The sequence below is a fragment of the Artemia franciscana genome, chromosome 10, assembly GCF_032884065.1.
Source record: "Artemia franciscana chromosome 10, ASM3288406v1, whole genome shotgun sequence".
NCBI lineage: Eukaryota > Metazoa > Arthropoda > Branchiopoda > Anostraca > Artemiidae > Artemia > Artemia franciscana.
In genome coordinates, this window is record NC_088872.1 from 17,040,215 (window position 1) to 17,057,036 (window position 16,822).

General features: G+C 33.7%; 1 protein-coding gene across 6 annotated transcripts in view; it reads right to left on the bottom strand.

Moving 5' to 3' along the window:
* Positions 1-16,822, bottom strand: part of LOC136031850 (ankyrin-2-like) — a 350,415-nt gene that overhangs the window by 223,008 nt on the left and 110,585 nt on the right. For all 6 annotated transcript variants that reach the window (XM_065711711.1, XM_065711710.1, XM_065711709.1 and 3 more), the window contains 5 exons: positions 12,392-12,589; positions 10,271-10,516; positions 8,073-8,123; positions 4,465-4,662; positions 2,109-2,255 (listed from right to left, as the gene is read on the bottom strand). In XM_065711711.1, the coding sequence (XP_065567783.1) occupies positions 2,109-2,255; positions 4,465-4,662; positions 8,073-8,123; positions 10,271-10,516; positions 12,392-12,589 (840 nt within the window). The remainder of the gene's footprint in view (positions 1-2,108; positions 2,256-4,464; positions 4,663-8,072; positions 8,124-10,270; positions 10,517-12,391; positions 12,590-16,822) is intronic.

Below are 16,822 nucleotides of genomic sequence, written 5' to 3' on the forward strand. Positions count from 1 at the left end.
TTTGAGTAGGTAGTGTGTTTAAACACAATTTTAATTTTTGTTTAGTCAAATCGCTTTCTAAAAAAGTGTTTATATCCAAAGGCCAATATTTAGTTAGTCATTCAAAAGAATTAATCTTTATTTTGCAAAAATATACCTGTGATACAAAATAAAGGGTTAATCAGTTAATATGACACTAGAATTTTAGAATAACACGAAATGGACCAAGTCAATTCGGATACCGAACATCTCCATTCTTTCTCCAAATCTTAAACAATATTTGATGTCGATCAAGATTTTATTATTTCATTGAGATAGGAACAGGAGTTATAAAATTGAATTAAGAGTGCATCAGACTTATTTCAGCAAGTAACAAAACAGCTATTTATTGAAGAAAGCTAGAGCACTGGGTACAACATAGGAAAAATCCAGACCTAAACTATAAAAAAAAATATCATGATACAGAAAAAGTACATATTTTAAGGACTTGGTTCTATGTTAATATGAGGTAACATCTTTCCCTTTCGATTGTGGAGACACATTTTGTGAAGAGGCTTACGAAAGGACTATGGAGATTTATACTTTTTCTGATTTCTTTTTTTTTTTTTTTGCTTAAATTGTAACAAAGCCCTATGTACAAAATTATTTGCACAAAGATTGCCAAACCTATAGCCTTTTGCAATTACCAAAGAATCTCTCTTTGGCAAAAAAAAATTTCACTGAAAAGCTGAATAAGAAGTGCCAAGAATTTCAGGAAAACTTTAAGTTTGGATAGGGGTGGGGTAGTCCCGTCAAATAATAAAGGATTACTATTTGTTGGAGTGTCAATAAGCATAAACAAAGCAGTTCCTTTTTCCATTTCTTGTCTTACAGTATCAAAATCATCAGAAATTTTTACAACGCTTCCTAGTCGTAATTTCTATTCTATAATATTGGTAGAAAAAGATTGATCTTTTTTCTATCAATTTAATTTTTAATATTTTTACCTACCAACCTCAAGCTGAAATACCTACTTTTCTCCAAATCTCTACAGATTTCCAATAAATTATGTTTTTAAGGTGCTTAAAAACTACGTAGGGTCCGGATTCATCGCTCCCCTGACCCTCCTTTGAGTGTGGATATGAAGTCTAAAATGAGAGAAGTGCACACAAAACAGAATCTCTGCAAAATGAAAAATCTACACGACGAACCAAGCATAAGGGAAAATTGTCAGATAACGAACTAGGAATCAGTCGAAGAGAAGATGTCAAAAGTCAATCATGTTAGATGAAATAAGGGTATATGTCCATCAGACAAAATCATTATTAGATAAGCCTGAAAAAAGTGAAAAAATGAAATAGAAAAAGGGAAGAAAATAAAGAGGAATAGAGCGCATCTTATGTACAGCCAAAGAAGCAGCCATGAAGTTTTACATTTACAAGACTTTTGGTTTTGGCTAAACATGAAAGAGAAGCTACCAACTTTGGAACTCAAGTTGCACAACCTCAGGAACTAACTTTCTTGGCTGATTGCCAATACACAATTGGGCAAAGCACTTATCGTAACTCAAAAACGATTACGAGTCACATACAAGGGACTGTGTTTCATAATTATAATTCTAACCAAATATTTTAGCATGTTACGTTAGACATATATTTGAAGTTTTTTTTTTTCTTTGCATCAGATGAAACCATGAAACTGAAAAATTGAAGTTTACATTTTTTTAAAGAAGGAAAGACTTAACCTGGAATTATTCCACGATGAACTATCTAGTATGATAAGATCTTGTTTTTCTTTATCCATTTAGTCTATTTTTATCCTGCACAAGTAATTTGTAATTAAAGTAACTCGTTAATTGTAAACTGAATTAAAGGCGTATGAGGAACTGAATTAGAAATTGAGCATTTCCACTAATCATCAAATCGAAAATAAAAAAAAAAATACAGGGACATTCCAATTCAGAAATTGGAATGAAGGCACAGCACAACAGAACATCCAAATCTAACAAAATCATCATAACAGATATGACACTAATCCTTTGTAGTCACAGTTTATTGAAACAATGCCGGAATCTTGTCTTTAATCCTGACTAGAATATATTCCCTAATGATGCGGCTCGTTAACTTTTTAGACAAGGATGAGACAAGTACCTCATCTTGACCCTCTTTAGCTGCTACGTGAAGGGCAGTATAGAGGTCCTTGGTAGTCGCATCAACACTTGCACCGTGCTGAAGAAGAAGCATAACAATATCAACGTTTCCAAGCCTTGCAGCAATGTGAAGAGGAGTTTGCTGTTCCTAGAAAAGAAAAGAACAATGTTAGACGTTCTAATTGAGCATTTTACCTAAAAAGATAATACTCAACATGCGTGCCAGTTTACTCACAATTGTTTTTTTATTTGTGCTTATTTGTTTTTATATGTACTTATGCACATAAAAACCATTGATTTTTTGTACATGTTTCTTTTTATATCTACTTATTTGTATGAGTCCGAGTACTAATGATTACAATTGTAGTGTTGTCTCTATTAAATCCGCTCTCCAGAAAAGACTAGAATTCTAAAGCGATAAACCAATTAAAACTGATCAAGTCGCAAAGAAATTATAAAAACTATGAAAACAAACAAAAGGAAATTAAGCAAAAATGCTGTTTACCATTCTTACGCACCTCTAAACTAAGAAGTAAATGTTTATAAAATCGTATAATACCCTAAATAAAAAAAAGAAAGAGAGAGAGAGAGAGAGAGAGAGAGAGAGAGAGAGAGAGAGAGAGAGAGAGAGAGAGAGAGAGAGAGAGAGAGAGAGAGAGAGAGAGAGAGAGAGAGAGAGAGAATTCTCATCTGGTAAAGCTGATTAATATAATATCAGATACCCAAGAAAGAGAGTAATGGTCAAATAAGCCTATTTCTGCGCACTTTAAAGAAAAACAGAGACAAATCAAAGCGCCATTAGTCACACCCCTAACAACCTTCCTAGCTAACAACGTAACAACCGAAACTAGCTATTAAATGAAAATTACTTAACTGCAATATTTACTTACAAAATTAAAACGGACGGCACAACTTGACTCAATAAATTTTCTTGTATCATGTTGTATACATACCATAAAATTTGAAAATGTGAAATTTAAAGTTCAAAAGATGGCGTTCCACAGGGATAGTAAAGGTTAAGAGAGTGAAGGTCAAATATACCTATCTCTAAGCATTTTAGAGAAAAACAGAGACCACTCGTCCGATAAGTGCCATTCGTCACACGGCTAAAAACCTTCCTAACTAACAACCAAAATCAGCTATTAAATGAAAATTACTTAACTGCATTATTTAATTAAAAAATTTTAAACGAACAGCGCAACTGGAATCAATAAATTACCTCGTTTCTATCATGTACGCAGAACGTAAAATTTGAAAATGTAAAATCTTAAGTTCAAAAGGTCCATTATGGTTTTCTACATGGATCTGAGTTAGGTTCATTTGTACTGCTTGAGAATATAAATGGCCTATTAGCGATCTAGATTATTCTATGGAGGAACATTACTCCAGAATAAAAGCAATTTTGCCTAGCTTCGCGGATGACACGCAATAAACTATAATTACCACTACAGAAAGGAATTATTGACTTTAACCAAGAATTGTATAGCTACGTATGAAAATTTATGAGAATAAATGAACTTTTATTAAACGATCTGAAAATAAATCATAGTTTAGGAAACGTTGTTGAACTGTTGCTCGAGTTACAAAAGGAACTCAAGGATGAAAGAAAATCAATTAGGTGGTGTAGTGACGTAGGAAAAAAATCAGTAATGTATCTTGGGGTAGTTTTCATGAATAAAGTAGTCATTGATGAATGGTTGGCGCGTGACCATATTAGATTAATTGGTCCTAAACTAGCAAAAAATATAAATGTAGTACGTAAATTGAGGCAGTTAAACTGAACTAGTTGTTTTACGGAAATTATACCTTGCATCATCCTTCTTATATCATCTATTGTGTGAATGAGTGTCATCTACTTTCCGTTCACATTTAAATATTTTACATATTCACCAGAAAAAGCTTTGCGGTTATGGTGTAATAACACCGGAAGAATTTGTAGAAGATGAATTAATAGAAGATTTTATAGAAGATTTGTAGAAGATGAATTAATAGAAGAATTAATAGAAGATGAATTGTAGAAGATTTTAATAGCAAAGTAGTAGTTGCTAAACGTTTATATATTTTACTCTTTAAGGGAATAGCTAAATTTTATCTGAGTTTATTCATGTTGAATTTAAATTTTACAGTATTCCAGATCATTTTCAACTTATCTTAAAGCAAGGTCCCGCAGATATTGTAAACGGCATTCTAAGGCAACCTAAACGTGTAGCGACTAGATCTTCATTTTCTGTCCATCAAATTGGACCTGAATATGGAACTGTTTTTCAGATGGATCAAACTTAATGGATGATATGAAACCTATCGACTTTTTATTGCAATAAAGATTATAATTCCGATAAGTGAAGCAAATTACATACTCTAGCTCTTGCGTCAACTTGAGCACCATTCCTGAGGAGAACACGAACAATATCTGACTGATTAGCTCGTGCTGCTAAATGAAGAGGAGTTTCTCCTCGAACTGTCGGTATGTCTGGTCCTGCTCCATTTTGAAGAAGAAACAAAACGATATTCATACATCCCATAAAACTAGCAACATGAAGAGGGGTTAATCCACTCTAGGAGAGACAAAAACATCATTAACATTCAAGAGAAAAAGGACACAACATAGTAAAAAGTAAGATTAAACGTATATGAGAAAGCATCAAAAAAGAAATAGGCTATGCTTTTGAGCAGCCAAAAAGTAAAAGTAGATTATATAGCAGATTTTCATCCAAGTAGATATAATCCAAGTCGTCCAAGTAGATAGATTTTCATCCAAGATTATATAGCAGATTTTCATGGGTTGTCAAGCTAGTAAAATAATAACGTCCCCTCTGGCTCAAATTTGTAGGAATTTTATATCTTCGATTCAGGCACGTGTTTTATCTATAGTATAAAATCAAACAGATCGTAGTCATAAACTATACAGCAAGAGCGGCCCATACCAATACTCTTAACCAAAACTCTAGAAAAACGGAAGTTTGGAAATAATATAGACACTAGTCAGAATTTTAACTTTATACTGATTTCGAACATGTAAATTTTATTAGGTTTTAAAGTCCCCGAAAGTTATTAGCGTGACAGTCAAATTTAAATATCTTACGAAAATGGGGGATAATACCCCTAAAAAGTGATCCAATTTTGATGGAAATTGGACAATTAAATCCTGAATGCCCAAAAACCTATCAGCAGAATTTTTAAGCCCTCTCCCTTCCCCATAATGTTTGCCCTACTTGTAAAAACGTAATAAAAAATCCACAAAATCACAGTCCTGATGCGTTTTTTATTTTTTTTTTATTTTTTTTTTTGACTGATTGACGATTTTTACAAATACCCCGAGTTTAAAGTTAGATACAAGTCAGATTTTCAATCTTGTAGTTGTTCTTATCCCAAGAATAATCTTATTTTTGATTATAATCAATTATAATCAAGAATTGTTAAGAAAATGCGAAATTAAAGAATTTTCCGTGTCATGGGTGCTTTTTTTCACCATAGATGGTTACAGTGAGCCAGTAGTCACATTATTTAGGGATGGGTCTCATTGGAACATAAATTCCGAAACCTCGTTGAGAATAAAAAAACTCCTCGTGGATATTTCATTATAAAATTATCTTTATAAATAACAAGTGTTTCAAAAATTTTGAGGAAGTCAAATATTCCTAATTTCCCCTGTATAGAAGGCTGGCATTTTTAAATGTTCTTGTTCTTGGCGTGTTGCCATGGTGTTGTAATCACATTCTTGGAAAAATTTAATTACGAAATTGAAGAGTTTCGAATTTACTGGAAAATAAAAGTTCTCGGTAAGCGATAAAATCTCATTTGCACTACTCTTAATCTCAATTCTTTTTGGCAACCAAAACATCATAAACAACTAGATTTAGACGCCAGCCAACAAACTTATTATTCTGTTATCAATAACAGTAACAAATCAAACACCTAAAAAGTTCTATTATCTGTTGCAGACCTAATATAATGAATAAGAACATAAACTTGTGTTTCTGTGAAGAACAGAAACTAAAACAAGTATATCATAGGTGAATTTTTTCATGATATTTCAAAAGGTGTTAAGTTACAAGACATAATTTTACAGGAGACTGGAAATGCTCAAAACTAAGCTATGGGTTCTTGGCCTATTATTATTCAACAGTTATTTCTTCAACGATAGATTTTTAAAACTTAATATTTTTTAAGACAATTTAATACTAATAACATACCAAAATTAAATTTTACCAAATGCAACGTTTTCTAAGTGTGTTGACCAGGCATAGAAAAAGTTCCAAAGCTGCCAGTAGCAGAATTTAACAGAATTCCAATAGTTTCACTTTAGCAGCACAATTTGTGTTCTGACAGCTTTTCTTTGAGAAAAGTGTTTTTATATGTAAAGAGGGTATTTTCAGATAAAATATGTCAACAAATATGAAAACTGCCAAGTAGCATTGCTACTATGGTACCCCACTTTTTGCACGGCGGGTGTCTACAGGTAAGAAAGTTGGATATTCCGCATTTTTCGAGAAAACTACAGGTAAGAAAGTTGGATATTCCGCATTTTTCGAGAAAACCGAAACTTTCTAATATTTTGTGAACCAAGAAAGACAAGAAAAGATTAAACCGTTCAATTGAAGGTGTTGAGTTCAGCAACGTGCGCTAAAAACCTCAGTTTGACAAAATTATCGCGAGAAAACTTAAAAAAGAAGAAAAACTAGTAACTTTCTTTTGCACTTACGACGGTTGAGGGGAAACTACCGACATATCTGCTTTTTTCTTCTTTTTTTACTAGCTATGAGCTACCCAGCTTTTCTTTGTTGTCCTATGGGTTTTTCTTTTCACATTTTGCCAGCGTTGTCTCCGAAAATCAAATCAAAAATGTCATATAACACCTTTCGAACAACCGCACCCGATTTATTCTTGTAAGCTAGCGTATCTGAAGACTAATTGATAATTTTTACAAATACTCCGTGTTTAAAGTTAGATACACGTCAGATTTTCAATCTTGTAATTGTTCTTATCCCAAGAATAATCTCCCCACTTTTGGGTTTAGAGCCAACAAAAGGAGAGATATAAACTACTCTGGAGATAGGAACCATTTGGTAAGTGGATCTTCATTCTAGATACCGCTGCACCCAAAACGAAAGCGCTTACCAAATATAAAATTAAACAAGAAAAATTTAAATAAAAGAAATAGATTTAAACAAGTATACAGGCAGTGGTGGTTCCAGACCTGGGCAGGGTAGGCGGCTACCCGGACATCTGATATTAACTCCTTTTATTTTGTATTTTTACACTACTGTGACATACGTTGTCCCTCCTCCCCAGATTATGAGGTCTAAAACCGCTACTACACACTGCTAAATAACAGGGATTCAACTTGGAAAGTAATGCACAAAACTAGTTTTAGCAAGCTGCAATGAAGTATTTATTGTCTCAGTTATAACTGGGACAATCTCTCTAGTCCCTTATGAAGCAAATACAAGCTGCGAAAAAAAAAACAATGTATAAATGCAAACTAGAAATTTCATCCTCAATTTCTATTTTTTTTTTTTTTTCAAAAAAGAGCCACTGTTTCGTTTTGAGCATTTGATATGTAAGAAGGAAACATTAAAGAATGTGTGAAATATCCTTGGTGGCTGATAAATGTAGCATGATAAAAGTATGATGAGTGGCTGATAAAAGTAAAAAGTATGGAACTGTTAAACAGCAGGGAAAATGCCTCAGGGTAATTATGGAGTAAACTGAAAATTGAAGCAAATTATAGGCTAGGTATTTCGCAAAAGAAAAAAATTTAATCATATTGTAATGTAGTTTGTGGGTTTTACACATAAAGACAGTTAAAATTTCCCTTTTGTTGCATAGATACAAATGAAGCGAATTTAACTAATTGAAATTTGAAATTCGAATGGATTTTTCATTATTAGAAACAAATTACTTATAATTGTATTTGAATCGCATCCTTTTTTTGCGAAATGGAATAAATCAGGTAAGAACTTACTTCGGTAGTAGCTTCGATGGATGCCCCGTGTTTCAAGAGAAGTTCTACAACCTGTGAAAGCATAGCAAAAGTTAGATTCTAAAGATACGCAAAATACATGACGTATTTCTGTCTAGTTTAAAGTAGGAATAATAAAGAAGACAACGTGGTATACTTTCATCGAATAAATTTACTTCCATTAGATAATATTGCCAGAAAAACCGGAGCATGTGCCAAGGATTTGAAATATTGTAATAATGAAAGCTTCAGTTACAGCGTAAGGTCATTAAGTCCAGACTAGACGCTAATAAACTCTAATAACGCTAAAATTCTAATAAACGTTAACACACAATTAAAGAAAACACCAAAAAAATAAAGCCAATGATCAAAAATTCAAAACTTATAACATATTTCAATTACATGGGACGAGTAAGCTAAAATAAGAGCGCATGAAAAAAAATTTTTTTAGGAAAACAAAAGTCTAGAGCGTTAATGACGATTTACAACGAATTTACAACAAAAACAGTCACGCCTTTTTTTATGGCAATAGCAACAGTAACGAAAAGTAGCCCATTATGTGCCTATCTTATGAGAGCTGGACAAGGGCTATGTTGGGCTCTAGCCTTCCTTAATGAAGAAACTATGTCGGACTGATTACTATCACTTTTAAAGCTCAATATTTGATTATTGTTTGTTTACAACATCACTTTCCATAAAAAAGTACGAATGTCCTCGATTTGCACCCAAACTTGTCAGCTGTCTGCAATCCAAATTTCACTTATCCTGCAAAGGCAGTTTTACGCAGGGAGTAGTTTTAAGTTTGAGACTTTTCCATGCGAAGTCACGAAAAGTTTTGGATTAATGGATGGCTATTTTAAGTATTACCCGAGTGTTTATATGCTAACTTTACCTTCAAATCTACAAGGGATACAAACTGGTATTTAATTCTTTTATTGTTTTTTTTTTTTTTGTTTACAATTCAATAGCCAGGATTGGCTTTGCAGCGGTACCAAAGCAGTAGTAGTACTGCTGGAATGATTTATTATACTTAACTCCGAATAAATATTTAAACAGACCCTTTTGGCTTCTCATTTAAAAATACATAAAAAAAAAAACGTTAAAATTGTCAATCAATTCAGTCAAACCAATAAAATAGCCGAAAATTATTTATTTTCGGGTATATATATATATATATATATATATATATATATATATATATATATATATATATATATATATATATATATATTATAAGGTATCAACTCTTCTCATTGCTAAAACATGCAAGTTATTTGGATTAATAACGGAGCCGCGGTCCTTGTTCATATAAGGAATATAGTTCTTTCAACATACAGTAGCGGGTTATTCTAATAAAAATGTAAATTATTTGATGATTTTAATCTATCCCAATTAATTTTTTCTTCTTTATCTTTTTGAGAAGTGAGCGTTTATTGTTTGTTTGTTTTTTGTAATAAAGGAGGCAAATCAGGTTCTACCTCTCGGTCAACCTCTGTTAAAAGTCGATGTCTTGTCCACTGAGTTCATTGAATATAAAAATCCATCAATCCTTTATTCAGTTTCCAAAGCCTTGAAACCCCTTTTGTTTGTGGATTCTCTTCATATTCCACGGCTATATTCTTTGACAATTAATCTTTTGGTTTTTCCTACAGTCTCTACGACTTGTTTACTTTCGCTTCTGAGCCCGACTAATCGTTTAAAATCTTCTAGGTAAGTCACTAGGAAGTTCGTAGTGCAATCCATTAACGTTTCTGCCATTTGGCAACTTTCCCATTTCCAATAATTTGAAAATGTCTTGAAAAATTTGCAAGCACAAAAAATAGCACATTTGTAGCAATTTACACTAAATTTCAACAAAAAGGCTCAGTTTCGGTCATTAAATTACAAGTATGCTAATCTTACGGTGACGAAAACAAATTTATTCTTCAAAGCTTTTACTAAGTTGTCAGGTTTGAGGAGTAAGGAGCTCAGCACGAACGCCAAAACTATTATCAACAAAGTCTTCTTCTATCTCTACAAGGACATATCTTACCTAACTTATCTTGCAGTTGGTTGAATAGCAACTTTAAAGCTGATTAATAGCATTTTTGTATTCACACCTTGGCACTAAAAAAGAGGACAAAGTACAAAAAAGAGGATAATCAGGAGTAAAGGTTCAACCAGAGAAGCAAGGCATTGAGTGGCCAGAAACGATAATGTACCTTAATGCGATTTTTCTTGCAAGCTATATGCAGAGGCGTAAACCCATTTAGAGCTCTGGCGTTTGCGTCTGCTTTTCTATCCAGCAACAGCTTTGCAACCCTAACATGACCACAGTGAGCTGAAACATGAAGGGCAGTCAAATAATCGACAGTAACATCATCTACTGGAGCTCGATGAACCAGCAATACACGTGCAGCCTCAACATGATCTCCTTGGGCTGCCATATGGAGAGGAGAAAGTCCATTCTGAAACAGAGTAAAGAATTGGAATATCACAAAATTTTCTTTTTTTGCAACACTAAATATAAAAAAAATTCTTTTACTTTAGCCAATTTTACTTTATTTTCAGGGTTTTTTTTTAATTTTCATCTGGCGAATCTTTGCTTTTAACTCCGTTATCCATTTATTCTTTAGCTTTTAGCCAATCATGGCGTCACTGCACTATGATCGTTATACATGGAACTACAAACGTCACAGCGTAAATTTTTTTTTTATGAAAGTGAATGAGCAGGCCACAATCCTCCAGTGATAATTGATAAGTACTATTCTTCTACTGACACATTAATTTAATTGATCATAAAGGCCTTACTCGACCCTGATGAACCGCCCGGTTTAAACGCCTCCCCCCGAAATTTTTGTTCAATCTGTAAAAACGTAACAAAAATGCATATAAAACAAATTTTTGATACGTTTTATTTTATTTTATCATACACTCCAAATGTCCCCTACAAAAGAAAATAGTTTTTAGCTGGACACCCAATATGTGATGGTCGATCCTGCTAGCTCAACTGATGATGAATGCGAAATAGTACATCGTAAACGAGCAGAATCCCCACACTTCGCTTTTTAGAAATTTGAAGAAAAGTAATTTTGCAATAGATGTAAAGTTGTATTTTTGACTCTACGGGTTTTTGAATATACTCGTAATATACAAGACAAAAATATAATGATCACAAATTTCTTTACAACAATTAATTCAGACAAACATAAACAACGATGCAACAGCTTAGATGGCATCATTAACAGTCTATTTTGAAAAAACAAAACAAAAAACAACCCAAGCTTTTGCTAATATTTTGGGTACAAAAGTTTCCAGTCTACATTTAATTTTATGATTTAAATTTTATATTTCTTGTTGTTTATTTTCAAAATGGTCACGGCTAAAACAAACAGTATTTCAAGAAAGTGAAGTAGAATAAGCATCCACAATTATTCTTGTCTAATTACTCAATCCAGGGGGTTCCCTTCCAACACTTTGGCCCAGGCTTGAGCAGGTCTGCAATAGAGAAGCACAACTTTATACCGTTTCACAAGATTTATCTTAGTAGAGTTAGGATGTCCAGATTTTAAGCATTTCCTTAAACTTCCCATTTTTATTTTTTTTTCAGTTCCATCTTTTATTCTTTAACTTGGTAGTGAAATCCTTTTTTTAAAGTATGGTTGCAATTTTTTTCGTTTGCCAGTACAATTTTATACGTAGACTTCAATTACTCTTCAGTTAAATCATCAGTTTTCTTTGTCTCAAAAATAACAGATTTAAAGTTGTTTTTTTTTTTTGTGCACTTGTAGATTGTCTAAAGCTTTTGCGGATAATGACAAAGATGTGTTGCAGGATGCAAAAGCACTTAATCCTTCTAATCAAACTGGAATTAAAATTGAGCAAGGGCAAGCTTTACAAGCCAAAAACTTAGTTCTTGATAAAGCTATAAGCACTTAAACTATTTGATCTATAAATGGTTTTACAGAAGTTTATTACACGGTTCATCGGTGTCGCTCCCGATGTCTAATCTCTCCATCTTTAATCTCTAATCTCTCTCTTAATCTCTAATTTCTCTCTTTAGTCTCTAATCACAATTTCTAACCAAACTCTCTATCTAATGTCTAACATCTAATTCTAATGTAATCCCTCATTCTTGTTGCAAACTGGACTTAAGTTTTTTTGTTTGCTTTATACAATCTCCCAAAATTCAACTAAAATTTAAGGCAATTTCAGTCACTATTCACTATTCTTTATTAACTTGAACTATAGAAGTTAGGTATTTATTGACATGGTCCACTTTAATGCTGCCCTCCGTTACCATCCCGAGCAAAAGTCATTTCTAAATTAAAACCTTAACTGACCTTTGTTTTTGATGAGATAGGGGCTTCCTTTTGAACTAAATAGTCAACAACGGAGTCATGACCAGATCTAGCAGCACAATGGAGCGGTGTGAGACCATCTCTCGTCTTCGTTTCAAGGTTAGCTCCTTTGTCTAAGAGCAAAGTTACTAAATTTGCCTTGCCCCATTTCGCAGCAACATGCAACGGAGTTATATGATGCTAGAAAAAACAATGTATTAATAGCAAAAGCACCAATATTTGCATATTAGTGACGATGTTCAGCAGAATATTGTAACTGGCTCAACCCATTGAAATATGAATGACATTTGGGCAATATTTCATTCCCTCTTCATCCTTCTTCCAAATGCTCGAACATAAATGGGCACTAATCTTCAAAAATATTCGAAGGGGGGGGGGGGGCATTTTCTATCCAACATTCAATTTGGCCGGAATTAAAAAGGTGAAACAATTATTATTAATTTTTTAAAGGCGGTCAATGTTGAATTTTAAATTGTGAAAAAAAAAGGTCGTTACAAATTAGTAACACTTTTCTTTAAAATTATGCTCTTTTTCGTGTGTTTTGAAGGTTAAAGTGGAGCAACTTTTTTATTCTTTTATCCCTGATCTAAAGAAACGATGAGGATTTTACATAAAATTATATAGGCTCTATATAAATGAAGCAGGGACATTGTGTTCCGAAAAAAAGATTAGGGTGAAGGGGGAAACCCCTTCCCCCTAAATCATTGAATACCTCTCCAGGTAAAACATTTTCTGCGCCCGCATGTTCAGTAAACACCCTTTGATTTCGATGGCGGATGTTAGTTCGAAAATAAAACGGTACCTGATTAACTGTTTTTGTTTTTCTTCTTTTTCCCCCTCTACAATAAATCTAAATGTAACGGACGAAACTGATTGACATAATATACCAATCTATTTTTACAAAAATACATCTATATTTTGTGATAATTAAAAGCAATTTAAACTTGGCTTCTAAGTTTAGTCAGAATAATTTTCCTCGGAAAAAGTGAAACAAAATTTAAATGCAGAAAAAAATAAGTAAAATATAGTTATTTTTCTTTTTAAACTCGATTAAATAACCGCTATAGTTCCAACATGCTTTTAAGAGGAAAAGTTTAGGAATAGAATAACCAGGAGAGAACCCTCCTATTCTTAATAAAACAAGAAATGTAATTTACACGCTCTGTAAAGTCGCACATTGTTTTTCTTTTTAACAGCAAGAAAATTTTGGAAAATTTGACAACTTTCCACGAGACCAGGACAAGCCCCTTATTTCCAAGAATGTTTCAGATTTTCCAAGACGTATGGTTACCTAACCATACCTTATGAGCTATAGGAGGGACAGAAAGTAAGTGGTGGAACCTCCCGTAAGGCTGCTAATAAAGTCTTCATTACGTTTTATATTGGCAAAGACATGACACTAAATCTTTTGTGTGCCAAAAATAGGCAACACAAAACAATAGATCTAAATCTAATAATTCCACGAACAATGTTGGCACTGACTCGAAGAAAACACCAATAGATCTAAGGTGGCAATTGACACCTTTAAATTTGAGAGCAAAAACAGTGATGCTTGAAGTTAATAAAGACATATTGACCTATCTTCCTGTAAAATAGATTGACACACGCAGTTCCTAGCCAAAGAGAACAGAAAGATCATCTTCAAAATCGTACAATCAAATTATTGACCGAGAAAGTTGACATTTTATACGAGCAATGGAGACAGGTTTTCTACCGGCAACCGAATTTAAAATCTAATCGAATTTGGACTCTAATTATTTAGAGTCCAAAATATCTAATGCTTGACTGTATCTGATTTATTTTTAATTTTAATTAGCCTCATAGTTTTTTTCTTGTTCATACTATAAAATTTAGGTTTCTGGATATGCAGTAAGATATATCCTCTTTGTGCAGTTAGAAATTAAATAGGACCAATGTGTCTGCTTTTTTTTTATTATTATTATTGACCAAATACGATTGATAACAGGCCGCTTGGGCCAATAAAGTAAGGAAAATGAAGTAAATGACAAATATTTCACTTGTATAAATAAACAAAACGTCTTCAAAACAATTAACAAACAAGAGCTAAGAGCTCATATGGCACTTGTGACGAGGCAAGAAGAGCTAAGAGCCAAGAGCTAATATGGTATGAGCTCCAACACAATTCTAAGAATAAACAGATTGATTTAAAAGGAAAAATCAGAGGCTTAATGTCGGTCAGGATTTAAAATAAGAGCTCTGAGTCACGATGCCCTTCTAAATATCATAAATTCATTCAGATCCGATCACCCACTCGTAAGTTAAAAACACCTCGTTTTTTCTAATTTTTCCTCTCCCTTTAGCCCCCAGATGGGAAAACGACTTTATCAAGTCAATTTGTGCTGCTCCCTGACACGCCTACCAATTTCCATCGTCCTAGCACGTCCAGAAGCACCAAACTCGCCAAGTCACTGAACCCCTCCCGCCCAACTCCCCCAAAGAGAGCGAACCCAGTACGGTTACATCAATCACGTATCAAGGACATTTGCTTATTCTATCCACCAAGCTTCATTCTGATTCCTCCACTCCAAGTGTTTCCAAGATTTCCCCCTCCAGCTCCCCCCGATGTCAAAAGATCTGGTCGGGATTTGAAATAAGAGCTCTGAGACATGAATTCCTTCTAAATATAAAATTTCATTAAGATCCGATCACCTATTCGTAAGATAAAAATACGCCAATTTTCACGTTTTCCAAGAATTCCGGTTTCCCCCTCCAACTCCCCCCAATGTCAAAGGATCTGGTCGAAATTAGAAATTAGAGCTTTAAAGCATAAGATCCTTCTAATTATCAAATTTCATTAAGATCTGGTCACCCTCTCGCAAGTTAGAAATACCTCAATTTTCAAAATTACCCCCCCCCCAACTCCACCAAAGAGAGCAGATCCGGTCCGGTTATGTCAGTCATGTATCTTAGACAGGTTTTATTTTTCCCATCCAGTTTCATCCTGATCTCTCCGCTTTAAGTATTTTCTAAGATTTCCGGTCCCCCAACTGCCCCCCCCCAATGACGCTGGATCCGGTTGAGATTTAAAATAAGAGATCTAAGTTACGAGGTCCTTCTAAATATGAAGTTTCGTGAAGATCAGATCGCTCCTTCGTAAGTTAAAAATACGTCATTTTTCTAATTTTTCAGAATTAACTTCTAAATATCAAATTTCATTGAGATCCGAACACCCATTCGCAAGTTAAAAATACCTCATTTTTTCTAATTTTTCAGAATTAACCCCCCCCCCCAACTACCTCAAAGAGAGCGGATCCGTTCAGGTTATGTCAATCATGTATCTAGGACTTGTGCTTATTTTTCCCACCAAGTTTCATCCCGATCCCTCCACTCTAAGTGCTTTCCAAGATTTTAGGTTTCACCCGCCCAACTCCCCCCAATGTCACCAGATCCGGCCGGGGTTTAAAATAAGAGCTCTGAGACACGATATCCTTCTAAATATCAAATTTCATTGAGATCCGATCACCCGTTCGTAAGTTAAAAACTGATTTTTTCTAATTTTTCAGAATTACCGCCCCCCACCCAAACTACCCCAAAGAGAGCGGATCCGTTCCGATTATGTCAATCATGTATCTAGGACTTGTGCTTATTTTTCCCACCAAGTTTCATCCCGATCCCTCCATTCTAAGTGTTTTCCAAGATTTTAGGTTCCCCCCCCCCAACCCCCCCCCCCCAGTATCACCAGATCCGGTCGGTATTTAAAATAACAGTTCTGAGACACGATATCCTTCCAAACATCAAATTTCATTAGGATCTGATCAACCGTTCGTAAGTTAAAAATACTTCAATTTTTCTATTTTTTCGGAATTAACGGGCCATAAAAACCTATAAAGACAGCCAAACAAAGCGACAAGTAAAAAAGGATGAAAAACGAAACTTAAAAACAAAACAAAGATGAAAAAAAAAGAAAAAAACGCCAATTCATTAAATAAATAGGCACGGAAACTAAGCAAACAGAAAATCAGAATGAGTTAAGACGAAAAGATAAAATGAATGAAAGCTGATAAAAACAATGAAAAAACTATAAAGTCCAATTATAACAGTTTATTTTTCTTTATCAGCTTTCACACATTAAACAGTACTTTTCTTATTCGCTATTGCGAATTTCATTTTACTGCATTTCTTTTCGGCTTGTGTCGTTTTAGCCTTATGCACTTTCTATATTTTCTTATTCGCTAATGTGAATTTCATTTTACTGCATTTCTATTCGGCTTGTGTCGCTTTAGCCTTATAGTCTTTTTTTATTCGTAGAAACTGTTTAAATTCCCTTCGTTTTTAGTTAGTTTATCATTCAAAATTTCATTTTCACTCCTGAAAAAACTTTTTTTAATATAACACGAAATACCGTGACTTACTTCTTGCTTTTTTCTATCGATAAAATTTACCCGGGGAGCA